General features: G+C 58.3%; 2 protein-coding genes and 2 long non-coding RNA genes across 17 annotated transcripts; 1 reads left to right on the forward strand and 3 right to left on the reverse strand.

The window, feature by feature from the left end:
- Positions 1 to 449: 449 nt before the first annotated feature.
- Positions 450 to 9,091, reverse strand: PAFAH1B3 (platelet activating factor acetylhydrolase 1b catalytic subunit 3). Its single transcript, XM_050930480.1, has 6 exons — positions 8,993 to 9,091; positions 8,146 to 8,240; positions 6,140 to 6,229; positions 5,931 to 6,047; positions 900 to 1,022; positions 450 to 825 (listed from the first exon to the last, which is right to left on the reverse strand). The coding sequence occupies exons 2-6, from the start codon at positions 8,224 to 8,226 to the stop codon at positions 559 to 561; spliced, it is 678 nt and encodes a 225-aa protein (XP_050786437.1). The 5' UTR covers positions 8,227 to 8,240; positions 8,993 to 9,091; the 3' UTR covers positions 450 to 558.
- Positions 1,309 to 4,634, reverse strand: LOC127038090 (uncharacterized). Of its 12 annotated transcripts, none has more exons than XR_007770572.1 (3): positions 4,615 to 4,634; positions 3,539 to 3,580; positions 1,309 to 1,322 (listed from the first exon to the last, which is right to left on the reverse strand). It is a non-coding gene; the product is annotated as an uncharacterized LOC127038090 (long non-coding RNA). The 12 variants fall into 12 exon arrangements; XR_007770571.1 differs by lacking the exon at positions 4,615 to 4,634 and adding an exon at positions 4,466 to 4,485; XR_007770570.1 differs by lacking the exon at positions 4,615 to 4,634 and adding an exon at positions 3,688 to 3,707.
- Positions 9,052 to 26,054, forward strand: LOC127038087 (uncharacterized). The gene is made up of 3 exons (XR_007770564.1): positions 9,052 to 9,147; positions 23,737 to 24,256; positions 24,892 to 26,054. It is a non-coding gene; the product is annotated as an uncharacterized LOC127038087 (long non-coding RNA).
- LOC127038077 (proline-rich protein 36-like) lies at positions 20,079 to 26,616 on the reverse strand. 3 transcript variants are annotated; one of them, XM_050930474.1, is made up of 3 exons: positions 26,533 to 26,616; positions 22,041 to 22,116; positions 20,079 to 21,479 (listed from the first exon to the last, which is right to left on the reverse strand). In XM_050930474.1, the coding sequence occupies exons 2-3, from the start codon at positions 22,083 to 22,085 to the stop codon at positions 20,553 to 20,555; spliced, it is 972 nt and encodes a 323-aa protein (XP_050786431.1). In that variant the 5' UTR covers positions 22,086 to 22,116; positions 26,533 to 26,616; the 3' UTR covers positions 20,079 to 20,552. The 3 variants fall into 3 exon arrangements, with proteins under 3 accessions (XP_050786431.1, XP_050786430.1, XP_050786429.1); XM_050930473.1 differs by lacking the exon at positions 26,533 to 26,616 and adding an exon at positions 26,291 to 26,351; XM_050930472.1 differs by lacking the exon at positions 26,533 to 26,616 and adding an exon at positions 26,042 to 26,148.

Below are 26,616 nucleotides of genomic sequence, written 5' to 3' on the forward strand. Positions count from 1 at the left end.
AGCGATAAATCCAGGCTCTGTCCCCCACCCATGGGCAGGGCCCCGCAGGGGCCCCCATGACAGTTTTTGGCGGGTCCTTCAGTGCCAGCGAACACACCCGGAATGAGTGAAGGACCCATTGCCGAAGACCCCAGGCCCCCTCAAGGGCTCTGGCTTGGCCCAGCTGGTCATCCTGCTCTAGGGGAGCTGGCACCTGGTGCAGCCCAACACCCCCTCATCTGGGTGCTCTCTGCCCCCCGACACTGGCAACGCTCTGTCACCTGCCAGCAAACCTGTGTCTGTCACCCCCTCCTTGGGGCCCTGATGATGGCAGCCTGCCCCCCCTTCCCCTAGCCCTGCATGAGGGACCTCTTGACCCCACATCTTGGGTCCATGTCACCCCCCAGCCTCGCTCCATCCCACGGGGCACAAACCTCCCCTGGACCTGGTGGCCAGGCAAAGAATCGGGCTCCAGATGGCAAATCAGTGTTTAATGCCCATGCGGGTGCAAGGGGCCCTGGGCAGTCGCATGTCCAGGGGGCGGGGAGCCGGGGGTGTGGGTGGGTAGGAGATGGCGGCTCAGGGCCCGGCCCCCTGGCGCTCCCCCAGCAGGCGCAGCAGCAGCGCGTGCAGCCGCGGGCACAGGCGGGCGTAGCCGTGCCGGGTGAGGTGCAGGTAGTCGTACATGTCGTGGTGGCTGATGGCGCCGTCCGAGTGCACGAAGCCGGGGTCGGCGTCCAGGAAGCAGGCGTTGGGCAGCCGCGGCAGCCGGGCCTGCAGCAGCTCGTTCACCCGCCGGTTCCTCTCCCGCAGCGGGTTGGGGCCCTGGCCGCGGGGCAGCAGGCCCTGGGGGGAGACGTGGCGCCGTCAGGCCCCGTGGAGGGGCCCCATCCCCACCCCCCACTGTGCCCCCTACTCACCAGCACCACCACGCACGCCTGCGGCTGCTGCTCCTGCAGGAGCCGGACGATGGCCTCGATGCCGCCGGCCACCTGCTCGGCCGTGTGCCCGTGGTTATTGGCGCCCACCCAGACGACCACGATCTGCAGGGAGGCCAGGCCTCAGCGGGGACAGCACCTGCCCCCCCAGGGCTCATCCCCTCAGCTCCCCACATCCCATTCACCTGCCCAGTATCAGCACCCCCCCATCCCATTCACCTGCCAACTGCCCCCCACATCCCATCCACCTGCCAAATATCAGCACCCCCCCACATCCCATCCAACTGCCCCCCATCAGCGCTCCACGCCCCCCACATCCCATTCATCTGCCAACTTCCCCCATCAGCGCCCCCTTCACATCCCATCCACCTGCCCCCCATCAGGGCTCCCCCACATCCCATTCACCTGCCACCTGCCCAATATCAGCATGCCCCCCCCCCATCCCATTCACCTGCAAAGTGCCCCCGGTCAGCGTCCCCCCACATCCCATTCACCTGCCCCCTGTCAGCGGCCCCCACATCCCATTCACCTGCCAACTGCCCCCCACATTCCAGCCACCTGCCCCCTGTCAGCGCCCCCCACATCCCATTCACCTGCCAACTGCTCCCCATCAGCACCCCCCGGCCCCCACATTCCATCCAACTGCTCCCCGTCAGCGCCCCCCCATCCCATTCACCTGCCAACTGCCCCCCACATCCCAGCCACCTGCCACCTGCCCCCCGTCAGCGCCCCCCACATCCCATTCACCTGCCAACTGCCCCCCACATTCCAGCCACCTGCCCCCCGTCAGCGCCCCCCACATCCCATCCACCTGCCCAATATCAGCGCCCCCCACATCCCATCCAACTGCCCCCCATCAGGGCTCCCCCACATCCCATTCACCTGTCACCTGCCCATCAGTGCCCCCCGCCCCTCACATCCCATTCACCTGCCCAGTATCAGAACCCCCCCATCCCATTCACCTGCCAAATATCAGCACCCCCCCACATCCCATCCAACTGCCCCCCATCAGCGCTCCACGCCCCCCACATCCCATTCATCTGCCAACTTCCCCCATCAGCGCCCCCTTCACATCCCATCCACCTGCCCCCCATCAGGGCTCCCCCACATCCCATTCACCTGTCACCTGCCCATCAGTGCCCCCCGCCCCTCACATCCCATTCACCTGCCCAGTATCAGAACCCCCCCATCCCATTCACCTGCCAAATATCAGCACCCCCCCACATCCCATCCAACTGCCCCCCATCAGCGCTCCACGCCCCCCACATCCCATTCATCTGCCAACTTCCCCCATCAGCGCCCCCTTCACATCCCATCCACCTGCCCCCCATCAGGGCTCCCCCACATCCCATTCACCTGCCACCTGCCCATCAGTGCCCCCCGCCCCTCACATCCCATTCACCTGCCCAGTATCAGCACCCCCCCATCCCATTCACCTGCCAAATATCAGCACCCCCCCACATCCCATCCAACTGCCCCCCATCAGCGCTCCACGCCCCCCACATCCCATCCATCTGCCAACTTCCCCCATCAGCGCCCCCTTCACATCCCATCCACCTGCCCCCCATCAGGGCTCCCCCACATCCCATTCACCTGCCACCTGCCCATCAGTGCCCCCCGCCCCTCACATCCCATTCACCTGCCCAGTATCAGAACCCCCCCATCCCATTCACCTGCCAAATATCAGCACCCCCCCACATCCCATCCAACTGCCCCCCATCAGCGCTCCACGCCCCCCACATCCCATCCATCTGCCAACTTCCCCCATCAGCGCCCCCTTCACATCCCATCCACCTGCCCCCCATCAGGGCTCCCCCACATCCCATTCACCTGTCACCTGCCCATCAGTGCCCCCCGCCCCTCACATCCCATTCACCTGCCCAGTATCAGAACCCCCCCATCCCATTCACCTGCCAAATATCAGCACCCCCCCACATCCCATCCAACTGCCCCCCATCAGCGCTCCACGCCCCCCACATCCCATCCATCTGCCAACTTCCCCCATCAGCGCCCCCTTCACATCCCATCCACCTGCCCCCCATCAGGGCTCCCCCACATCCCATTCACCTGCCACCTGCCCATCAGTGCCCCCCGCCCCTCACATCCCATCCACCTGCCCAATATCAGCATGCCCCCCCCATCCCATTCACCTGCAAAGTGCCCCCGGTCAGCGTCCCCCCACATCCCATTCACCTGCCCCCTGTCAGTGGCCCCCACATCCCATTCACCTGCCAACTGCCCCCCACATTCCAGCCACCTGCCCCCGTCAGCGCCCCCCACATCCCATTCACCTGCCAACTGCTCCCCATCAGCACCCCCCGGCCCCCACATTCCATCCAACTGCTCCCCGTCAGCGCCCCCCCATCCCATTCACCTGCCAACTGCCCCCCACATCCCAGCCACCTGCCACCTGCCCCCCGTCAGCGCCCCCCACATCCCATTCACCTGCCAACTGCCCCCCACATTCCAGCCACCTGCCCCCCGTCAGCGCCCCCCACATCCCATTCACCTGCCAACTGCTCCCCATCAGCACCCCCCGGCCCCCACATTCCATCCAACTGCTCCCCGTCAGTGCCCCCCCATCCCATTCACCTGCCAACTGCCCCCCACATCCCAGCCACCTGCCACCTGCCCCCCGTCAGCGCCCCCCACATCCCATCCACCTGCCAACTGCCCCCCACATCCCGTTCACCTGCCAACTGCCCCCCGTCAGCGCCCCACGCCCCCCACATTCCATCCACCTGCCAACTGCCCCCCACATCCCATCCACCTGCCACCTGCCCAATATCAGCACCCCCGCATATCCCATCCACCTGCCAACTGCCCCCCGTCAGCGCCCCGCGCCTCCCACATCCCATCCACCTGCCACTTCCCCCATCAGCGCCCCCCTCACATCCCATCCAACTGCCCCCCGTTGGTGGCCCCTGCCCCCCACATCCCATCCACCTGCCAACTGCCCCCATCAGCACCCCCCTCACATCCCATTCACCTGCCAAGTGCCCCTGGTCAGCGCCCCCCCACATCCCATTCACCTGCCAACTGCCCCCCATCACCACATCCCATTCACCTGCCTCCCATCAGCGGCCCCCGCCCCCCCCATCCCATCCACCTGCCAACTGCCCCCCATCAGCACCCCCCACATCCCATTCACCTGCCACTTGCCCAATATCAGCGCCCCCCCACATCCCATTCACCTGCCAACTGCCCCCCATCAGCACCCCCCACGTCCCATCCAACTGCCCAATATCAGCGCCCCCCCACATCCCATTCACCTGCCAACTGCCCCCCGTCAGCGCCCCCCACATCCCGTTCACCTGCCAACTGCCCAATATCAGCGCCCCCCCACATCCCATTCAGCTGCCCCCTGTCAGCTCCTCGCCCCCCACATCCCATCCACCTGCCAACTGCCCCCCGTCAGTGCCCCCATCCCACATCCCATCCACCTGCCCCCCGTCAGCGCCCCCCACATCCCATTCACCTGCCAACTGCCCCCCACATTCCAGCCACCTGCCACCTGCCCCCGTCAGCGCCCCCCACATCCCATCCACCTGCCACCTGCCCAATATCAGCGCCCCCCACATCCCATCCACCTGCCAACTGCCCCCCACATCCCGTTCACCTGCCAACTGCCCCCCGTCAGCGCCCCACGCCCCCCACATTCCATCCACCTGCCAACTGCCCCCCACATCCCATCCACCTGCCACCTGCCCAATATCAGCGCCCCCGCATATCCCATCCACCTGCCAACTGCCCCCCGTCAGCGCCCCGCGCCTCCCACATCCCATCCACCTGCAACTTCCCCCATCAGCGCCCCCCTCACATCCCATCCAACTGCCCCCCGTTGGTGGCCCCTGCCCCCCACATCCCATCCACCTGCCACTTCCCCCATCAGCGCCCCCCTCACATCCCATTCACCTGCCAAGTGCCCCTGGTCAGCGCCCCCCCACATCCCATTCACCTGCCAACTGCCCCCCATCACCACATCCCATTCACCTGCCTCCCATCAGCGGCCCCCGCCCCCCCATCCCATCCACCTGCCAACTGCCCCCCATCAGCACCCCCCACATCCCATTCACCTGCCACTTGCCCAATATCAGCGCCCCCCCACATCCCATTCACCTGCCAACTGCCCCCCACATCCCGTTCACCTGCCAACTGCCCTCCGTCAGCGCCCCCCACATCCCGTTCACCTGCCAACTGCCCAATATCAGCGCCCCCCCACATCCCATTCAGCTGCCCCCTGTCAGCTCCTCGCCCCCCACATCCCATCCACCTGCCAACTGCCCCCCGTCAGTGCCCCCATCCCACATCCCATCCACCTGCCCCCCGTCAGCGCCCCCCCGCATCCCATCCACCTGCCACCTGCCCCCGTCAGTGCCCCCCGCCCCCCACATCCCATTCACCTGCCCGTCTGCGCTCCCCATCCCCCACATCCCATTCACCTGCCAACTGCCCCCCGTCAGCACCCCCTCACATCCCTGCCACCTGCCCCTGTCAGCGCCCCCCCCATCCCATTCACCTGCCAACTGCCCCCCGTCAGCACCCCCCCACGTCCCATCCACCTGCCCCCCGTCAGGGCCCCCCCACATCCCATTCACCTGCCAACTGCCCCCGTCAGCGACCCCCACATCCCATCCACCTGCCCCCCATCAGCGCCCCCCACACCCCACATCCCATTCACCTGCCAACTGCCCTCCGTCAGCACCCCCCCACATCCCTGCCACCTGCCCCTGTTAGCGCCTCCCCGCCCCCCACATCTCATTCACCTGCCAACTGCCCCCCCCGTCAGCGCCCCCCCACGTCCCATCCACCTGCCCCCCGTCAGGGCCCCCCCCACATCCCATTCACCTGCCAACTGCCCCCTGTCAGCGCCCCCCCATCCAATCCACCTGCCAACTGCCCCCCATCAGCACCCCCCGCCCCCACATCCCATTCACCTGCCCTGTCAGTGCCCCCTACCCCCCCCATTCGCCTTGGCCCCAGTGCCTCCCCCCCGCAGCACCGATCCTGCACCTTGGGCCGGATGTGCTGCATCTCGCCCTGCTGCAGCCGCCAGAGCACGTGCTGAGTCCCATCGCCCCCCAGGCCGAAGTTGAGCGCGTGCAGTGGGGAGAAGAGCTCGCGCCAGATCTGGGGGGAGAGAGAGTCAGAGCTGGGGCCCTTGGGGGGCCCGTGGTCCCTGTATGGCACCCCCAGCCTGCCAGGGCAAGCGGGGGGCTCACCTCAAACTGCTGGAGCAGCTGCACCAGGGCGTCCCCGATGAACACGACCTCAGGCTCCTTGTCCTTGCTGTCTGCGATGAAGCGATGGTGCTGGGGGGGCAGATGGGGTCAGGCAGGGCTGAGGGGCAGATGGGCCCCAGAGCCTGTGTCAGGCAGAGACTCTCCCTTGCAGGCTGAAAGGCCCAGTGCTGGGACGTGGCCTCTGTGGGGTGGGGCATGGGGCCAGCTCCATGGGGACCTCCTGCCACCAATGCAGCCCCTGTGGGGTGGGGCATATGGGGCCAGCTCCATGGGGACCTCTCACCCGCCACCAATGCAGCCCCTGTGGGGTGGGGCAGGGCATGGCCATGTGGCACTCCCCATGGGGCGGGGCAGGGGGTGTCTGCAGGGTCCCTGTGGGGCGAGGCGGGGGGTGTCTGGGCAGGGTCCCTGTGGGGCGGGGCGGGGGGTGTCTGGGCAGGGTCCCTGTGGGGCGGGGCAGGGGGTGTCTGGGCAGAGTCCCTGTGGGGCGGGGCAGGGGGTGTCTGTGCAGGTTCATAGAATCACAGAATCTCAGGGTCGGAAGGGACCTTGGGAGTCATCTAGTCCAACCCCCTGCTCAAAGCAGGATCAATCCCCAACTAAATCATCCCAGCCAGGGCTTTGTCAAGCCTGACCTTAAAAACCTCTAAGGAAGGAGATTCCACCACCTCCCTAGGGAACCCATTCCAGTGCTTCACCACCCTCCTAGGGAAATAGTGTTTCCTAATATCCAACCTAGACCTCTCCCACTGCAACTTGAGACCATTGCTCCTTGTTCTGTCATCTGCCACCACTGAGAACAGCCGAGCTCCATCCTCTTGGGAACCCCTTCAGGTAGTTGAAAGCAGCTATCAAATCCCCCCTCATCCTTCTCTTCTGCAGACTAAACAATCCCAGTTCCCTCAGCCTCTCCTCATAAATCATGTGCTCCAGCCCCCTGATCATTTTTGTTGCTCTCCGCTGGACTCTAACCAATTTTTCTACATCCTTGTAGTATGGGGCACAAACCTGGACACAGTCTCCAGATGAGGCTTCACCAGCGCAGAATAGAGGGGAATGATCACATCCCTCGATCTGCTGGCAATGCACCTACTTATACAGCCCAAAATGCCGTTAGCCTTCTTGGCAACAAGGAGACACTGGTGACTCCTATCCAGCTTCTCGTCCTCTGTAACCCCAGGTCCTTTCCTGCAGAACTGCTGCCTAGCCATTCGGTCCCTAGTCTGTAGCAGTACATGGGATTCTTCCATCCTAAGTGCAGGACTCTGCACTTGTCTTTGTTGAACCTCATCAGGTTTCTTTTGGCCCAATCCTCTAATTTGTCTAGGTCCCTCTGTATCCTACCCCTGCTCTCCAGCGTATCTACCACTCCTCCCAGTTTAATGTCATCTGCAAACTTGCTAAGGGTGCAGCCCACGCCATCCGCCAGATCATTAATGTCGCCATGGGGTGGGGCAAGGGGTATCCATGCAGCACCCCCCATGGGGCACGGGGTCCCCATAGGGCAGGGGGGCTCTGTGCAGGGTCCCTATGGGACAGGGCAGGGGTCCCCCTAGGGCAGGGGGTGTCCGTGCATGGTCCCGTGGAGCAGGGCGGGAGTGTCCATGTGGCGGGGCAGGGGGTCCCCGTGGGGCAGAGGGGTCTGTGCAGCACCCACCATGGGGCTGGGCAGGGCAGGTCAGGGGGTGTCCATGGGACAGGGGGTGTCCGTGCAGGATCCCCATGGGGCAGGGCAAGTCAGGGGGTGTCCGTGGGACAGGGGGTGTCTGTGCAGCACCCCCTGTGGGGCAGGGCAGCGGGGTTCCTAGGGGGCAGGGGATGTCCGTACAGGGTCCCTGTGGGGCAGGGCAGGAGGGTTCCTGGGGGGCAGAGGATGACCATGCAGGGTGCCGGTGGAGCAGGGGGTGTCTGTGCAGCTCCCTCCATGGGGCAGGGGGTCCCCGTGGGTGGGGGCAGGGCAGGGGGGCTGCGCGGCGCTGACCCACCAGCGCCAGCCAGCGCCCATCCCCCTGCACATCGGCCAGCGGCGTGGGGGTGCTGGCCGGGTTCTTGTCCCCGTCGCTCATCGTTCTGGAAGCTCCTAGGAGGCAAAGCCAGCAGGTCAGTGCAGCAACCCCCCCCCCAGCTCTGATAATGGTTCTCCCCAGACCCCCATGGACCTTGGGGGACGCAGTATCATTGCCAGAGGATGGGGGGGGTTGGTCCCCTTATAACCTCCCGGGACAATGGTAGAGTCTACAGATAATACCATTCCCTGGGATAGGGGGATGGGTCCATTCTACCCATGCCCGAGGATAATGGTTGAATCCATTCAGCCCACCCACGGACGGTACCATTTTCAAGGTGGCTGAAGTTTCTAAGCTAGATCAGACCCCCTTACATGGGATAATGGTTGGGTCCATCCCCCCCAGATCCCATGCAGCGTGGGAGATACCATTCCTTTTGGAGGGGAGCTGATCGTCCCCCCCACCGGTGTATATTGACTGATCCTTACTCCTCAAGTTCATGCGGGGCAGGACCAAACTCAGTTCCTAAGCTAGCGTATGGCGAACGGGGCTGAGCCCTCCCATAATACCCCCCATGAAGAATAATGGTTTGGTCCACCCCTTGAGGGTCCCCCGGAAGGGGGTTTATCCATCCCCCCAGAGACAATGGTTTGGTCCGCCCCTCGAGCCCCCCCATGTAGAATGGGTGAGACCATGGGGGGGAGAGAGAGAAAGGGGGCTGGTTCCCCTTCTCCTACCCTCCTGTGGGTATAATGGTTAGATCCACGCTGAGCTCCCCCCTATGCATGCGAGCGGTACCATTCCCCTGGGCCGGGGGGAGGCTCACCTAAGAGGCTGGCAGGGGACGGGAGCGAATGGTTCCGGAACCGCCGCAGCCGCGAGCACGTTCACTCTGCGTCCGGGAGCAGCGGGCAGCCTGGGCAGAACCATGTGACAGGATGGCTGGGAGGAAGTGCACCCCCCCACCGCCGCGCGGAGATGGTATGAGCCAGTTCGGCTGTTCCGAGCACCCCCCTCCCCTGCTTCCGGCGCTTCCCTTTACCCTCCCCACCAGAGCCCGGCTGTTCCCAGCACCCCCCTACCCCTGAATGCAGCCTTTGTGTGACTCTGGCTGTTCTCATCACCCCCCCGGACTCGGCCCCGGGACTGGGGGTGCTCTGGCGGGGCCGGTACTCGGAGCTCCCAGTCCCCAACAGGGGATTCAGTCCTTAGGCTGCGGGGGACCGGTCCCTGCGGACGGGAAGCTGCTGCAAAGCAGGTGCAGCTCAGGGGAAGCAGTGGCCTGTGCAGAAGGAGTTGGGATCTGCCCTGGCGCTGGCTTTCTGCCCTCTCCGCTGTGCTGTCCGGCCCATGGGTCTCTGCGATGGGTTCCCTGGGCAGAGCTGCCAGGAGATGTACAAGGTCCGTCCGTCACTGCGGTGCTGGGCCCTGTAGAAATAAATGGGCAGTGGCACGTGCGGAAATAGGAGCCGCGCTGGGGCTCTGAAATGCTGGCCGAAGAACCAACGCCGCAGTGACAAGGAGACTGTCTGATGGGAACTGGTTCGGGGAGATGCCATCTCTTTAACTCGGAGCCCAGATGAGCCCAGGAGGTGTTTCAGCCTCACAAACCTGCTGCAGAGAAAAACGCCTTCAGCAGCCGCCCGGGGCCATACTCATTCTTATCCCAAAGCAGCGCAGCTCGGGGCCTCTGCCACCTATGGAAAGCAGGTGCGGGGAATGGGCAGTCTGCACTGCCGGCCTGGCTTAGGATTTCTCACTCCTGGAGCCCGCAGGTCGCATGCACAGCCTGGAGCGGGGGATTCGCTCAGAGTAACCCCTGCAGGCAGTTATGCAGCACCACTGATGGGATTTTAGGACTTGCTGTGGGGAGGGGAAGTGCTGGCAAGCGATGGGGGTCCTCAGAGCTCTGCGAGGCTCATAGAAAACACAGGAGCTGTGAGGCTCGACAACAGTGATAAACAGGCAGTGCAATTCCCGTCGGGTGTGCAAGGAGCCCTGCAGCGCCAAGCGTAGTACCCACAGTAAGCCCAGACACAGGGACGCTGGGCCTGGGCCCTCACTAGCTGGAAAGCTGCTGCAGACACTCCGGGATCTCCAGGAGAGGAGCAGCAGCAGGGACAGACCTACCCTTCTCACCAGTTTCTCAGAGTCACTCAGATTGTGGGGGCCTCTGTGTTTGGTGATGGCAGTGCAGCCCAGTGGCCGGGCCGGCCCTGCTCCCTGTCTGCCATGGGAATCACTGACCTCCCCGGACTGCTGTGTCGACTGCAACAAAACGTTGCCACTTCAGCCTGTTCAAATTCAAAAGCACTTGTTAGAGCTGGGGCTGCAGCTCACGGAAACTAGTAGCGCGACAGCCAGGCAAGCGCAAGGGGCTTAGGGCAGAGGCATTTACAGGCTCCCAGATCATATTGAAGCAAGCACCAGGCCAAGACAGGAAATACTCGGGTGGGAGGGAAGAGGGTCCCTTAACACCCTTGGCCTCTATTGAAACCCTTCACCTCAGGTCCTCAGCGCAAGCTGGTCCCTGGAGGTGGGCAGCCTCAGGCCCCTGGTGTCCCTTTGGAGAGTTGGCAGTTTTTCAAAGGACGCTATTAAGGGCCCAAAACCAAGCTATTCCGATGGTTAGGAAAGATAGAAAATGTGGCAAAAGACCACCTTGGCTTAACCACGAGATCTTGTGTGACCTACAAAATAAAAAGATGTCATATAAAAAATGGAAACTAGGTCAGATTACAAAGGACAAATATAGGCAAATAACACAGGAATGCAGAGGCAAGATTAGAAAGGCAAAGGCACAAAATGAGCTCAAACTAGCTACAGGAATAAAGGGAAACAAGAAGACTTTATCAATACATTAGAAGCAAGAGGAAGACCAAGGACAGGGTAGGCCCACTGCTCAGTGAGGAGGGGGAAACAGTAACGGGAGACTTGGAAATGGCAGAGATGCTTAATGACTTCTTTGTTTCGGTCTTCACTGAGAAGTCTGAAGGAATGTCAAATATAGTGAATGCTTACGGGAAGAGGGTAAGTTTAGAAGATAAAATAAAAAAAGAGCAAGTAAAAAATCACTTAGAAAAGTTAGATGCCTGCAAGTCACCAGGGCCTGATGAAATGCATCCTAGAATACTCAAGGAGTTAATAGAAGAGGTATCTGAGCCTCTAGCTATTATCTTTGGGAAATCATGGGAGACGGGGGAGATTCCAGAAGACTGGAAGGGGGCAAATATAGTGCCCATCTATAAAAAGGGAAATAAAAACAACCCAGGAAACTACAGACCAGTTAATTTAACTTCTGTGCCAGGGAAGATAATGGAGCAGATAATTAAAGAAATCATCTGCAAACACTTGGAAGGTGGTAAGGTGATAGGGAATAGCCGGCATGGATTTGTAAAGAACAAATCGTGTCAAACTAATCTGATAGCATTCTTTGATAGGATAACGAGCCTTGTGGATAAGGGAGAAGCAGTGGATGTGATATAGCTAGACTTTAGTAAGGCATTTGATACGGTCTCACATGATATTCTTATAGATAAACTAGGAAAGTACAATTTAGATGGGGCTACTATAAGGTGGGTGCATAACTGGCTGGATAACCGTACTCAGAGAGTAGTTATTAATGGCTCCCAATCCTGCTGGAAAGGTATAACAAGTGGGGTTCCGCAGGGTTCTGTTTTGGGACCGGTTCTGTACAATATCTTCATCAACGATTTAGATGTTGGCATAGAAAGTACGCTTATTAAGTTTGCGGACGATACCAAACTGGGAGGGATTGCAACTGCTTTGGAGGACAGGGTCAAAATTCAAAATGATCTGGACAAATTGGAGAAATGGTCTGAGGTAAACAGGATGAAGTTCAATAAAGATAAATGCAAAGTGCTCCACTTAGGAAGGAACAATCAGTTTCACACATACAGAATGGGAGGAGACTGTCTAGGAAGGAGTATGGCAGAAAGGGATCTAGGGGTCATAGTGGACCTCAAGCTTAATATGAGTCAACAGTGTGATACTGTTGCAAAAAAAGCAAATGTGATTCTGGGATGCATTAACAGGTGTGTTGTAAACAAGACACGAGAAGTCATTCTTCCACTTTGCTCTGCGCTGGTTAGGCCTCAACTGGAGTATTGTGTCCAGTTCTGGGCACCGCATTTCAAGAAAGATGTGGAAAAACTGGAGAGGGTCCAGAGAAGAGCAACGAGAATGATTAAAGGTCTTGAGAACATGACCTATGAAGGAAGGCTGAAGGAATTGGGTTTGTTTAGTTTGGAAAAGAGAAGACTGAGAGGGGACATGATAGCAGTTTTCAGGTATCTAAAAGGGTGTCATCAGGAGGAGGGAGAAAACTTGTTCACCTTAGCCTCCAATGATAGAACAAGAAGCAATGGGCTTAAACTGCAGCAAGGGAGATTTAGGTTGGACATTAGGAAAAAGTTCCTAACTGTCAGGGTAGTTAAACACTGGAATAGATTGCCTAGGGAAGTTGTGGAATCTCCATCTCTGGAGATATTTAAGAGTAGGTTAGATAAATGTCTATTAGGGATGGTCTAGACAGTATTTGGTCCTGCCATGAGGGCAGGGGACTGGACTCGATGACCTCTCGAGGTCCCTTCCAGTTCTAGAGTCTATGAGTCTATGAGTCCCAAGGGCTGCAAATCTTTCTCACTCGCAGTGGCTGTAAAACCGGGAGCGCATCCTGCCCCTTGCCTCGCAGAGGGCAGGCTGGGTTAGACACCTCGCCCAGCTGATGTTACTGTTGTAATAAGCTCACGGCGCAGCAGGTGGCAATGCAAAACCTGGGCCTCCCTGATCCCCGCTGCAGCTGCGACTGGCAACAGAGCACCAAGAAACCTCCACACCCCAGCAGCAGGTGCTGGCGATGAGACTTGCTCTGGCCAGCCAAGAGGAGATGGCTGAGCGTCTCGCCCGCCCTCCTGCGTCACACAGGCCAGGACTGCCCTGCATGGATCCCTTGTGGAGTAGAGCCAGGCCTGTCAAAAACACCCATGCAAAGTGTAAAATCGCCCCATTGTCTCCATTCTGCCCCCCAAGGAGCCAGCTCTCCTGGCCCTGCTGCTGCGGTCCCCGAGCCCTGCCCTGCCCCCTGGACCTTAGGTTCAGCTTGGCCTGGCGGGGTGGGGGGGAGGTTTGCCCTGCCCTGCCCTGCCCGTGGGGCTCACTCTTGCCCCTAGTGCAGCAGGCTGGTGTCTCCTGCACACCCTCTGCCCCGGTGGTCAGCCTGGCATAGGGCTCTTGCTTGGGACGCGCACGCTGCAGGGTTGGCCCCACTCTGGGGTCATGCTGCCCCAAGGGTCAGCCCTGCTTTGGGAGGGTCATGCTCCACCCTATGGGTCTGTCATGTTCTCCCCATGTGGGTCAGTCCTGCGCAGGGGGGTCACAGTACCCATGGGGTGGGTGGGGCATGCTTGGGGGGGTCACAGTGCCCCATGGGGTGGGTGGGGCATGCTTGAGGGGGTCATAGTGCCCATGGGGTGAGTCATGCTAAGGGGTCACGCTGCCCCATGGGGTGGGTGGGTCAGGCTTGGGGGTCACAGTGCCCATGGGGTGGGCGGGGCATGCTTGGGGGGGTCATAGTGCCCATGGGGTGAGTCATGCTTAGGGGTCACGCTGCCCCATGGGGTGAGTGGGTCAGGCTTGGGGGTCACAGTGCCCACAGGGTGAGTCATGCTTGGGGGTCACAGTGCCCATGGGGTGGGTGGGGCATGCTTGGGGATCACGCTGCCCCATGGGGTGGGTGGGGCTTGCTCGGGAGGGCTCACAGTGCCCCATAGGGTGGGCGGGGCATGCATCGGGGTCACACTCTGCCCAGTCCAGACCAGCCTAATCTGGATCCAGCCTGTCCGGCCCACGCCCTTCCCTAAGGGCTCGCTCCAGCAACAGGCCAGCCAATCAGGGTGTGGCTTCCAGACCCGCGTGACCAATCACCTCGCGGCACGGGGCTGGGGACAGCCGTTTCCCCTTCAGTAGGGGAAGGGGAGGGGCGGGAGCAGTGTGAGGCCCCCTTGGCGGTTGTTACACTGCACATGGCGGCAGCCTTTGCACACGCCCCTGCCCCCACCCCCGGAGTGCACGGAGTGACTGGCCGCTTCTAGAATCTTCCAACGGGCCCCGCTGTGGGGGAGGGGCAGACAGTGTCCCCCCCATCACTGCTGCCCCCCCATGTCACATGGCACAGAGACCTGCCCCCACCCTGGCTGCCCCCCAGTGGTAACCTGCCTCCATATAGCCTGCTTCCCCTTTGCACAGACACAGCCCCCATTACCTCCCAGTGTAACCCCCCCACTCACCCACCCCTGACTGCCCCCCAGTGTAACCCCTCCACATTCCCTTCTCCCCTTGGCACAGAGATGTCCCCCCAACCACCCGACTGCCCCCCAGTGTAACCTCTCCATGTACCCTGCTACCCCTGGCACACAGACATCCCTCCTGACTGCCCCCCAGTGTAACCCCCAACATACCCTGCTCCCCCCAGCACAGAGATGTGCCTCCCATCCCCCCTGACTGCTCCCTCCCCCAGTGTAACTTCCCCTGCACAGAGACATCTCCCCTCACAGCCCCCCATCCTAATGTCCCCCTGGGCTGTTCACTCTTCACATAAAGCAGGCTGCAAATGCACAATGTCTGCAGTCACAATGCCTCTCACTGCCCCCTAAATCACTGTGGGGCATGGAGAGGCCAAGTCACCCCACAGGCAGCACTCCTTGCTTCCTAAGCCCATTCATAGGTACAGGAGCCCTCCGAAAGGAAGCTCCTGGGATTAAGGCTGGTACCCAGTATCTCCCACTCCCGGCAGCACAGTGCCTCCCAGCGCCACACTGGGGCAGTGGGGTTGGTGGCAGGGGTGCACCTCCCACTGTCCAGCAGTCCCTTGGCAGTTAGCGATCAAATCTGGCTTAGCTGCTGACGTAACGGCCAGGCAGCAGTGGCTGGGCTTCAGTCAGACAGAACACCCAGAGAGGAACCCAAACCCTGCACCCACCCAGTGATGCTGAAATATCCAACTCTGCCCTATCCCAGTGTGGGAAGGAAGGCCAGAGGCAGCCACCTAAGGCCAGATATTTACAGGTATTTCAGTGCCTAAAGATACTGGTAGGAGCCTGATGGGATTTTCAAAAGCGCCATATGTTTAAAAATTTGGCCTAATCCCTCCATCCGTGGACAGTAACGCTCCCAACTAGTGACGTTTCAGACTGGTTCACAGTGTTTTATTGGCAACAAATAGCGGGACCCACTCATGGTGTGATACTCACGTCCGCTCATTCCCAAAAGAATAAACCTCACAAATTCCCTGGCAACTTGGACATGCCAGAAGGGGGATAAATCCTTCAATGCAGCTCGAAAGTGACTTTGAAATAAACATGCCAGTCTTTAAAACCAGCAGGAATTCATTTCAATCCCTGTTAATTTCAGGAGGAACTCAAACTACTCAATACAATATTGTTAAAAACCCATGGCCCTAACGCCATTAAAAATGCACTGCTTTAACATTCCCATGACAAACACAGCTGTGTCCCGTGTCTTCACTAGGACCAAGGTTTGTTCTTGACTCACGTTAGCTACCACATGGTAATGAATATGAGGTGAAATACTAGGCAAGACAAGACAGACCCTAGGCTCCCCCATCTTCTTACCTCAACCCACCACAGTGTGAAAACTCCAAACTGCAGTGCCCTGTCTTGACTGGGATTTTACCTTGTGCTAGCTGACTTGGGTTAAGGGTGCATCTCTCCTCCCAATGAAGATGTGCATGGAGAGTCCCCACACACCCTGCACTGCAGCATGGCGCTGGCCTGGCTTTTAACACTTCTACAAGGAAAGCAGGACAGGCAGTTTAAAAACCAACAAGTGGCTATTCCCCCAAGCCCCTTAAAAACAAACACCAGTGCGGAGGTGGGGTGAAATTCCCTCCCGCTCCCCATGATTATCCATCTTGATCCCCATGGCCTTCCTCCCAGTGCCGTTCTCCTAAAGGCAGGGCCTGCTCCATCTCTGGTCCCCAAGGAGCCGGGAACCAGATGAAGCTCAGCTGGCCGATGCTCAGTGTGGCGGATGGAGAGGTGCTGGGCTGGAAGAGCAGATGAGGTTGGGCAAGGCCCCCTGGATGGAGAAGCTGCGTGTTTGCTTGGGGACGAGGAAGCCAGTCCCTGCTGTGGCGGGATCTAAACAAAACACACGAGTTAACGTTATGTTCCAGGACCCGATCCCTGCACTCCCTCCCCCTTCCACTGTTCAAATCCCAGGCTGGCCAAGCAGGCCAAGCTCTCCCCCAAGACAGGCCGGTGACTCTCCTCTGGTGTTGCCCAGAGACGAGGTATGGCCCATGCTGTTGGGATTTCAGTGACTGCACCTCCCAGCACAGGAGGCAAGCTGATACTGAGCAAGCCACAGAGCGTCCCCCTGACTTGGGGCATGAATCTGGCCACTCGCTACCTGGCCCGTCACATGGGCAGGTCTGTTTTGTACTGGAGGACTGAGGGTACGTCTACACTGCGCACTAAGCTGATTCAGATTTGAGCCCAAGCCCCCATTCCGTCCACACACATCAGTCTGACCTGGGTCAGTGAATACTCAGGACGCAGGTCCTAGGACCCTGCTGGGGGCGTGTATCAGAGACTGAGTCCCACTGGGACTCAGGTCATTTTGTAATATGAGCAGCTGAAGCCGCAGACCCGTGTCAGAAGGCCTGTGTAGCATAGTATGGACGCATTAGCATGGCTGTGAGGGAACCCAGGTCCAGCAGTCGTAAACTCAGATTTACAGTGCAGTGTGGTGGCTAGAACATGGCTTGGAAACACCAGTTCCACTAGCTGGGGACCCACAGACTCAGGGTTACAGTGCAGGGTGGTCACTAGAGCACAGCTCTGAACCACTGAGTCCGCTAGCTGGGGTCCCACTGACCCAGGGGTGACACTCTGCACTCCCTATTCAACACAGTGGTATGATTATATGGTTATGACATAGTTATACTGCATCTTGGACAAAATATGGACTGTGAGGTGTCTATGGAAAAGTGAAGGTTTGCTGAATAGATTATCCTTGTTGTATAAATGTATCATTTTTGTATCTGGGGTTATGAACATTGACTTTGTAGGTGCTTGCACCTGGGCAACACCCAAACGCTCGTTGCTTTCAGGCTAGCCAGCACACCATGCATGGTCATGGAAAAGGCTTATCCTCACCTGGGGAGGCTTCAGTCAGCCCATGGATAATGGCTGCAATGACTCAGCGAAGTATGCAAGGCCATGTGACTAGATCACATGATACTGAACTCCATTTTGGTACCTGTATTTTTGCACAAACTGGACTGGGACTTGGCTTGGAACAAAGGGGTTCCCGCCATATGGAAGAAGCTATGAAAGAGGGACGTGACATCACCAATGGGCCTCATTCCCCACGCAAGAGAATGCCTGGAAACACCTGAGGATAGGGTTGCCAACTTTCTAGTTGAACAAAACCGAACACCCTAGCCCTGCCCCTTCCCCGAGGCCCCTCCCCCTGCTCACTACATTCCCCTTCCCTCAGTGGCTCGCTCTCCCTCAGCCTCACTCACTTTCACTGGGCTGTGGCAGGGGGTTGGGGTTCAGGAGGGGGTGAGGGCTCAGGCTGGGGGTGCAGGCTATGGGGTGGGGCTGGGGCTGGGCGGTTTGGGGTGCAGGAAGATGCTCTGGCTTTGGGGGGGTGCTCAGGGCTGAGGGCTGGGGCTTGGGACTGGGGCATGGGCTTACCCTGGGCGGCTCCCAGTCAGCAGCACTGCGGGGGAGCTAAGGCAGGCTGCCTGTCTGTCCTGGCACCACGCTGTGCGTGCCCCAGAAGCAGCCAGCAGGTCCAGGTCCAAGGTGGGGGGAGGGTTGGGAGGCTCCATGCACCACTCTCGCCCACAGGCACTGCTCCCCTGAGCTCCCATAGGCTGGGAACCGGCCAATGGGAGTGTGGAGCCGGTGTTTGGGGCAGGGGCAGCATGTGAAGCCCTGTGGCCCCCCCGCCTAGGAGCCAGACCTGGTGGCTAATTCCAGGGCGCAGCGCGATGCCAGCCACGACAGGTAGGGACTAGCCTGCCTTAGTACCACCAACTGGACTTTTAATTTAACAGCCCGGTCGGCTGTGCTGACCAGAGCCGCCAGGGTCTCTTTTCACGTGGGTGTTTGGTCAAAAACCAGACACCTGGTCACCCTACCCGAGGAACAAAGACTGAACTGGGGAAGTGCTGGTCCCAGGCCAGAGAGAAGGAAGCCTGCCTGTGTAGGAAACCTTGGTGAACTTTTATACTATTTGACAGGGTGAGATGCTGCTTAATTCAAATCCTATCTAGTACATTAGGCTTATATTACGTTTTTGTTCATTTGCTCGGTAATAACTTTGATCTGTTTGCTATCACTTCTAATCCCTTAAAATCTGCCTTTCTGAAGTTACTCAATCTGTTTGATATTTTACCTGAGACAGTGGTTCGAGTGAAGTGCTTGGGGTGAAAGCTCAGCTCAGGAACAAGAGCTGGTGCATGTCCACTTGCCTTTGTAGAAGTGGCGGACTGTGTAATAAGTTCCCACTGGTCAGGCTTTGGACCAGGGCAGCCGAGGACAGCGCCGGGATCTAGGCTGGGGAGCTGGGGGTATTTTGGCTGGAGCATCTGTAGTGTTGGTTCATGTAGTGGCTGGCCAGAGCATTGATGATCGTGGCTGGGTGTGGCCCCGCCTGTGGATATCTGTGTGAGGGTCAGCTTGGAGGGCTTTGCTGCTTGTCAAAGGTCAGTGTGAGAGGGAGCCCAGCCTGGTAAAACAGAGAGCTCAGCAATCTCCCAGTTCCAGGTTGCACCCTGTGGGGGGCGGGGTGTGTCACACCGGGTTTACAGTGCAGTTTGGTCGCGAGAGCATGGCTTGGAAACACCAAGTCCACTAGCCGAGGTCCCACAGACCCGGGTTTATGAGGCAGTGTGGACATGCCCTGAGTGGTTCATGGAAATGGGATACAGGCAGCTGTTCCCACCAGTCCCAGGGGAGAAGGCTGGCTGGTTGCAGGGGGCCAGGAAATGGGATATGCAGCTTGTCCCTTTCAGGGCGTGCTGGCTCTAATCCAGACTCCGGTCTAGGGTTCCCAACTTTCTAATCGCATAAAACCAAACAACTTAGCCCCACCCCTTCCCCAAGGCCACTCCCCCTGTCCCACCCCTTCCCCGAGGCCCGTCCCCCTACTCACAACATTCTCCCTCCCTCAGTGGCTTGCTCTCCCCCACCCTCACTCACTTTCACTGGGCTGGGGCAGGGGTTGGGGTGTGGGAGGGGGTGAGGGCTCTGGCGTGGGGCTGGGGATGAGGGGTTTGCAGTGCAGAAGGGGGCTCCAGGCTGGTGGGTGGGGCAGAGGAGTTCAGGCTGTGGGAGGGGCTCTAGGCTGGGGCAGTAGGTTGGGGGGGTAAGGGCTCCATCTGGGGGTAGAGGCTCTGGGGTGGGACCAGGGATGAGGGATTTTTGGATGCAGGAGGGGGCTCCAGGCTGGGGGGTAGGGTGGAGTTCAGGGAGGGAACTCTGGGCTGAGGCAGGCGGTTGGGTGCAGGGGATGAGGGCTCTATCTAGAGGTGCAGGATCTGGTGTGGGGCCAAGGAGGAGGAACTTGGGGTGCAGGAGGGGGCTCTGGGTTTGAGGGGAGCTCAGGCTGGGGCAGGGGGTTGGGCCTTGGAGTTGGGGCACAGGCTTATCTCTGGCAGCTCCTGGTCAGCGGTGCAGGGCGGGTAAGGTAGGCTTGCTGCCTGTGCTGATTCTGCACTGCACCCCAAAAGCGTCCAGCAGGTCCAAATCCTAGGCAGAGGCATGGCAGGTGTCTCTGTGCGCTGCTCTCACCCGCAGGCACTGCCCCTGCAGCTCCCATTGGCCACAGTTCCTAGCCAATGGGAGTGCAGAGCCGGTGCTCGGGATGGGGGCAGTGCATGGAGCCCCGTGGGCCCTCCACCTAGGAGCCGGACCTGCTGGCCTCTTCCAGGGTGCAGCGCAGAGTCTGGACTGGTAGGGACTAGCCTGCCTTGGCTCCGCAGCACCGCTGACCGGACTTTTAACGGTGCTGACTGGAGCCACCAGGGTCCCTTTTTTAACTGGGTGTTCCGGTCGAAAACTGGACACTTGGTTACCCTACTCCGGGCAGGGGGACTGGCTAGCTCAGGGGGTGGGCAATGGGACATGGAGCTTTGTCCCTTTAGGGGGCACCAGTTTCAGTGCTGTCCTGGTGGGCTCAGGAGCGAACGCTGTTCTGATCGTACAGCCGTTCAGTGGCCTGAGTGGGAGCTGAGTGTGCTTGGTCTCTGTGCCTGAGCAGGCCGGACCCCTGGCGGGAAGGGTCAGTAATCGGACATGTGCCCTCAGTGATGGGAGCAGCCAAGTGGCTCACACTGTACCTGCCAGGCCCCAGGTCCCAGGTGCCCTGCTTCTGCTGCTCTCCTCTGCCACCTGCCCCTTGCTGCCACTGCCGCTCCCCTGGCTCGCAGGGCCCTGCTGGCACTTGAACCTTGGGGCAAGCACAGTGTCTGGGAGGGGCTGGTGGGTAATGAGGTTTGGGCTGGGAGTCAGTAAGGACAACCTGGGGAGCGTGTGCACTTCCACCATGACAGGGGGGCTTTGCGTGGGCAGTGGGGAGATGGGCATTTCTGCAGGAGGGGCACACAAGGGCAGGGACTGAGGACTGCTGAGAGCAGAGGCAGTGCAAGCTGGATCCGGGGCGGACGCAGCTGTCTCTGGAATCCTACCGGGATCCGCAGCCTGTGCCTCGCAGAGGGTCTGTGCAATGGAGCCCAGGGAGTCAGAAGGGGCAGGATGGGGGGCATCATAGTTAGGAATCTCCCGGGGGCTGGAACCAGGTTTGAAGACCTGGATGTTGGAAACCATCAGGGTTGTGGCTCCCTGTGGTGCTGTCAAGACCAGGCGGAAGTTCTTGCGTGGCTGAGGAAGAGTGCTGCAGTGCAGCAAACCGGGGAGCACACATCCCAACCCCTGCTGCCCACCAGCGCCAGCCCGCTCTGCTGGCAAAGCCTTGTCCCCAGGGGCCTTCAGGACCTGCTGCTGGGTGGGATCAGATGCCCCCATGTTACCAGGGTCTCCAGGGTAAGGGGTGAAATTAGGAAAGGCCAGCAAGGGGGGTGCAGTGCCAGTGAGGGGCAGAAAGTCTGGCATGGCAGCAGAGGGGGCCAGCTGGGTGGAATTTCTCAGCACCATCAAGGCCTCGGCAGCCTCCTTCTGCTGCTGCTCTTCGGAGACGGGAGAGAAGACAAGCCCTCTGGTGCACCTGAGCGGGAGGTGAGCCGAGGAGAAAGGAGGCTGAAAGAGAGCGAAGAGACGATTCCCACATCAGGAGAAGGACAGACACGCGGATCCAGCTGAGATCAGCACAGAATCACAGGCTGAGGCCAGGTCTTACACACCCCAGCCCAATATATCCCCCCATTACACAACTGCTGAGGGTGGAGCTGGCTGGCTGGGATATGGGACCCTGGCTGGTTCTTGGGAAATGAGCCATGGGGCCTTTCCCCTATAGGAGGCTGCAGTTCCAATCCAGCCCCAGGTTGGCGCTGAATGAAAGATGCCCAGTCATCTCTATCTCTGTTCTGGTCACTGTGCTGGGGCTGGAGCTCCACAACACGTTCCTGTGCAGCGGACTCATGCTCCTCAGGGACCAGCTGAGGCCCTGGGAAGCCAGGGACACATACTGGAAAGGAAGAAGAGAGCCAGCTGAGTCCAGGATGGATGCCTGAGCTTAACAACCATCCCCAACACCTGGAGCAGCAAGGGAGCATGTGTCTACATCACGGGGGACACAAAGGGGGGTCTCTCGACTGCCATATCTCAGCCCTCTGAGGAGGACAGATCTCAGCTACGCACCTGGGCTCCTGGCAGTGTCGACTCCAAGTGGCTGCTCAAATCCATGTTCCCATCCAAGGGACTCAGCGCCAGGCGGCTGGAACAGGCAAGAGACAGTGCATTAGAAAACGTTGTGCTTGGCAGCTCGTCTCTCACTCTGTCTGCTGAACCAAAAGCCACTGGCTGGGGAGAGTCATTTCAGTGTCTGTTTATGGCCCATCTCCCATGCCAGGTCCCTGGCTTTCCCATGACATTTACAAATAAACTGTCATGGTGGGAGACACCAGACGGCTCTGGCTGGGAAGCGTATACACAGAGTCTTATAGGTTATTTTTTTCTTAATGTGTGAGCAAGTTTTCAGCCTTTGGAGAAATACTGTGGGGTTAGTTTTGTCTGTGCAGCTGTCAGTGACAAGCTGTGTTCCAGGACTGGGTGCACACCATGCAAATAAAAGATGCTACCCATAGAGAATACTCAGACTCCATGTCACTGATTTCTCCTCCACAAGGAAGGTGACCTGCAAAGCCCCAGGATTTTGCTCCTGCTAGTCCGAGGGGTAATGCTGATGTTGGCAATGAGACGCCAGTGCTGAAAGAAGGGGCAAGAGCACTCTATGGAAATCTTTCCAGATAGAGCCACATTAACCTCTGACCCTTTAAGAGATGGTTCCGGGCAAGGTGACCAGATGTCCCGATTTTATAGGGAAAGTCCCAATTTTGGGGTCTTTTTCTTATATAGTGTCCTACTACCCCCCACCCCCGTCCTGATTTTTCACACTTGCTGTCTGGGCGCCCTAGTTCCAAGCATGTGTGACACCCTTAGCTCACTTCCCCAGGCAGAGAAAATTAGCAAAGTCACATGATGATGGGCAGGTCATGTGGCTAGATCAGGCCTCTGACAGAAGCCTGTGGAGAAAGAGAAGGGAGGCTCTAGAGCAGCGGTTTTCAAACTTTTTTTCTGGTGACCCAGTTGAAGAAAATTGTTGATGCCCATGACCCAACGGAGCTGCTCTCAGTCAATGGGAGTGCCGAGCCAGTGCTCGGGCTGAGGGCAGCGCGCAGAACCTGTGGCCCCCCTGCCTAGGAGCAGAACCCGCTGCTGGCCGCTTATGAGGCACAGCGCGGTGTCAGAACAAGTAAGGACTAGCCTGCCTTGGCCAGGCAGCACTAACGATGGGACTTTTAACAGCCTGGTGGGCAGTGCTGACTAGAGCTGCCACGACCCAGTGCCTTAACATTCCGCGACCCAGTACTGGGTCACGACCCACCGTTTGAAAACCACTGCTCTGGAGAGCCTTGGGGTGGGAGCCCAGGGGAGGGAGGACAGACGCTCAGGAAGGAGTGCTGTGCCCAGCTTGAGACCGGGCGGCGAAGACTTTTAGAGCTTGTCTACACTAGCATGTTTTGTCAAAACAGCAATAGTGTATACACTGCAATGGGCCTTTTGTAAAAAAAAACCCACCCAGTTTTGGCAACAAAAAACTTCCATCCCTGCAAGAGACTTTTGTCTTTTCTCCTCCCTTTGTTGTCGACAAACAGCCAGTGTAGACACCACGCCTTTTTTTTCTGATTTTATTGGCCTCTGGAAAGTGTCCCACAATTCCCACGCTGCCACTCTGGTCAGCAGTGTGAACTCTGCTGCCCTGAAGCCAACCTGCTCCTCCCCCTTGCAAGCCCCAGGATTTTTAAATCTCATTTCCTTCTTGCTGGCTTCCCAGGTGAGCATGGCTGGCTACCGCACCAAATGGGCGCCTGCTTGGACCACTGCTGAGCTGTTGGATCTGATCAGTATATGGGGAAAGGAGTCTGTTCAGTCGCAGTTGTGAGTGACCCATAGGAATCAGGACACATATGGGGAAATTTCTTGAGTCCTGTGTGAAAAGGGCTCTGATTGGGACATGCAGCAGTGCAGAATGAAGTTAAAGGAGCTGACGCAGGTGTACCATAAGGCGTGGCAGGCAAACCATCGCTTCGGTGGTGCACCTAAGACCTGCCGCTTCTATAACGAACTGAATGCTATCCGCAGTGGTGACCCCACCTCCATCGCCGATTGCCCCATGGATACTTCGGAGGCAGCAGAAAGAGGGGGTAACCCAGAGGCTGAAATTCTGGATGAAGAAGTTGAGCTATAAGAGGATGTGGAGCTCCCAGCAGGGTCGCCCAGTGGGGCAGGCAGCCAGGAACTTTTCTCCATTCCAGAAGTGCTCTGTGGGGAGCAGGAAGCAGATGAGACGCCGGGTAGGTTGCTGTGGCTTGTGTAGGGAATCGAAAAGTGGGAGGCAGGTAGCGTTTTCTGTGAGCTGAACATCGCCCTGTGTAGCTAATCTGCATGGCTAAGCAGGGTGTCGATAGACATCCAGAGCTGCAGGGAATCCTCCAGAGAGAGGCTCTGGAAAGTTTCCAAGAGGTACTTGTTAATCCTCTGCCGCAGATTCCAAGGGACTGCAGCCTTGTTAGTTTCCCCATTGTAGGAAACTGTACCATGACACTTAGCAATCACTGGAGCTGGGACCAAAGCAGCACATAGCTGAGCTGCATTGCCAAAAGCATTCAGCAGCTGTGCCCTGGTTTCTCTGGTCACCTGCAGCAGCGAGATGTCAGGCAGCAAGTTGGCCGCATGTGAAAAAGTGTGGGATAATTTTAGAATGAGTTCCCTGCAAAGTTGCCCTGCAAGCCATGACTGTTTTGTCCATACGCACAACCGCCTTCCCCCCACTCCCAACACTCCCCACGACTGGGGTGCTCATGGAGCTGTGTGCCTGCCTAGAGTCAGTGAGAAAGTGATAGCTACTAGTTGCAAAAGACCCTTGCTACTGAAATCTTTAAGTCGTTTGCTGGAATGTAACAGTCCCTCTTCTGAGAATTGTCCACAGCAGCCGAGACCTTGAGGAATGCACCATGCACTGCTGCCAACTGGCTTCGGAAGATAAGGAAGAAGACGAGACGCAGCAAAGAAGATGTGTTCAGGGAGGTGCTGCAGCGCGATGAGAGACAGACCAGGGACAGAATAAAGAATGCAGTATTTGCTAGGCACATGGCAGAGCGGATGATAAAAGTTATGGAGGATCAGACAGAGATTCTCAAGTCGTTGATACAGCTGCAGACTGAGCAGATCCGTGGTTGACCTCCACTGCAGCACATGCAGATGCACAATTCTTTGCCAACCACACCCTCCTCTATGCTCACACATTGCTTTTCACTTCACAGCAGTCCTGAGTTTCCCTATCACTCCACCCTCTCTCACAGCTTGGACAATGATAGCTGTAGCTACACATAGTTATGAGGTTTTACCCTTTTTAACAGTCAACAAAGGCCAAGGTATTTAATGGTACAGTGTTTTTATTCTGTGTTCTACAAAAGTGTATAGCAATCAATTCACTCTCGGGAACAGGATTCTAAATCATTTTGTTGCATAGATCTTGGGCCCAAAAATTGTACATAGATGTACCAGGGAAGTAACTCCAAAGCAGATATGTGTTAGTGCCCCTTGTTGTCCAAGTGGTTCCTCAGAGCCTTTCTGATGTTAATAGCAGCCCCCTGGGCTTCTCTGACAGCCCTAGCATCTGGCTGTTCAAACTGTGCAGCCAAGCGCTCTGCCTCAGTGCTCCACACCTGAGCAAACATTTCACCCTTAGATTCACACAGATTATGCAAAGTGCAGCATGCGGCTATGACCGCGGGAATATTATCCTCGGTAAGGTCTATCCTGCCATTGAGACACCTCCAGCAAGCTTTCCAACGGCCAAAGGCACATTCGACTACCATGCGGCACCTGGCTAGCCTGTTATTAAAACGCTCCTTGCTGCTGTCCAGGTGCCCTGTGTAAGGTTTCATGAGCCAGGGCTGTAAGGGGTAAGCCGGGTCTCCCAGGATTACTATGGGCATTTCCACATCCCACACTGTGATCTTGTGGTCTGGAAAGAAATTCCCCGACTGCAGCTTTCTGTACAGGCCATTGTTCCTGAAGATGCATGTGTCATGCACCTTTCCAGACCAGCCTGCATTGATGTCTGTGAAACATACCCATTGATCCACAAGCGCCTGCAACACCATGGAGAAGTATCCCTTCCTATTGATGTACACAGAGGCAAGGTGGTCTGTGCTTCTCCGTCACAGTTAGGGAAGCCCATCTCTGCAAAGCCAGCCACTACTTCATGCACATTTTCCAGAGTCACGGTCCTCCGCAGCAGGATGCAGTTTATTGCCCTACACACTTGGAGTAATACAGCCCCAACAGTGGACTTCCCCACTTCAAATTGATTTGCAACTGACCAGTAGCTGTCTGGATTTGCCAACTTCCATAGAGCAATTGCAACACGCTTCTCTACCAAAAGGGCAGCTCTCAATCTGGTGTCCTTGCACCGCAGGTCGGGGGCCAGCTAAGCACATAGCTCCAGGAAGGTTGTTTTACGCATCCAAACATTCTGTACCCACTGGTCTTCATCCCACACCTGCATGACAATACGGTCCCACCAATCAGTGCTTGTTTCCCTAGTCCAAAAGCAACAGCCTACCATATGCAGCTGCTCTGTGAATGCCAAAAGCACTGATAAGTTGCTGCCGTCCATATCACACTCGGGTGCCTACGATTCAGCCTC

Source organism: Gopherus flavomarginatus, chromosome 20 (assembly GCF_025201925.1).
Source record: "Gopherus flavomarginatus isolate rGopFla2 chromosome 20, rGopFla2.mat.asm, whole genome shotgun sequence".
Classification (NCBI taxonomy): Eukaryota; Metazoa; Chordata; order Testudines; family Testudinidae; genus Gopherus; species Gopherus flavomarginatus.

Bases quoted from the DNA above. Each gene is read 5' to 3' on its own strand.
- LOC127038077 (XM_050930472.1), bottom strand. From the start codon at position 26,148: ATGGGCTTCCCTAACTGTGACGGAGAAGCACAGACCACCTTGCCTCTG. The intron at 22,117-26,041 runs GTATGTTTCACA...TGCCTGTTCCAG, and splicing joins AGGCGCTTGTGGATCAATGG to CCGCCTGGCGCTGAGTCCCT. The intron at 21,480-22,040 runs GTGCGTAGCTGA...GCTCTCTTTCAG, and splicing joins CGACACTGCCAGGAGCCCAG to CCTCCTTTCTCCTCGGCTCA.
- PAFAH1B3 (XM_050930480.1), bottom strand. From the start codon at position 8,226: ATGAGCGACGGGGACAAGAACCCGGCCAGCACCCCCACGCCGCTGGCC. The intron at 6,230-8,145 runs GTGGGTCAGCGC...CTGCCCCCCCAG, and splicing joins ATGGGCGCTGGCTGGCGCTG to CACCATCGCTTCATCGCAGA. The intron at 826-899 runs GTGAGTAGGGGG...GTCTCCCCCCAG, and splicing joins AGGCGTGCGTGGTGGTGCTG to GGCCTGCTGCCCCGCGGCCA.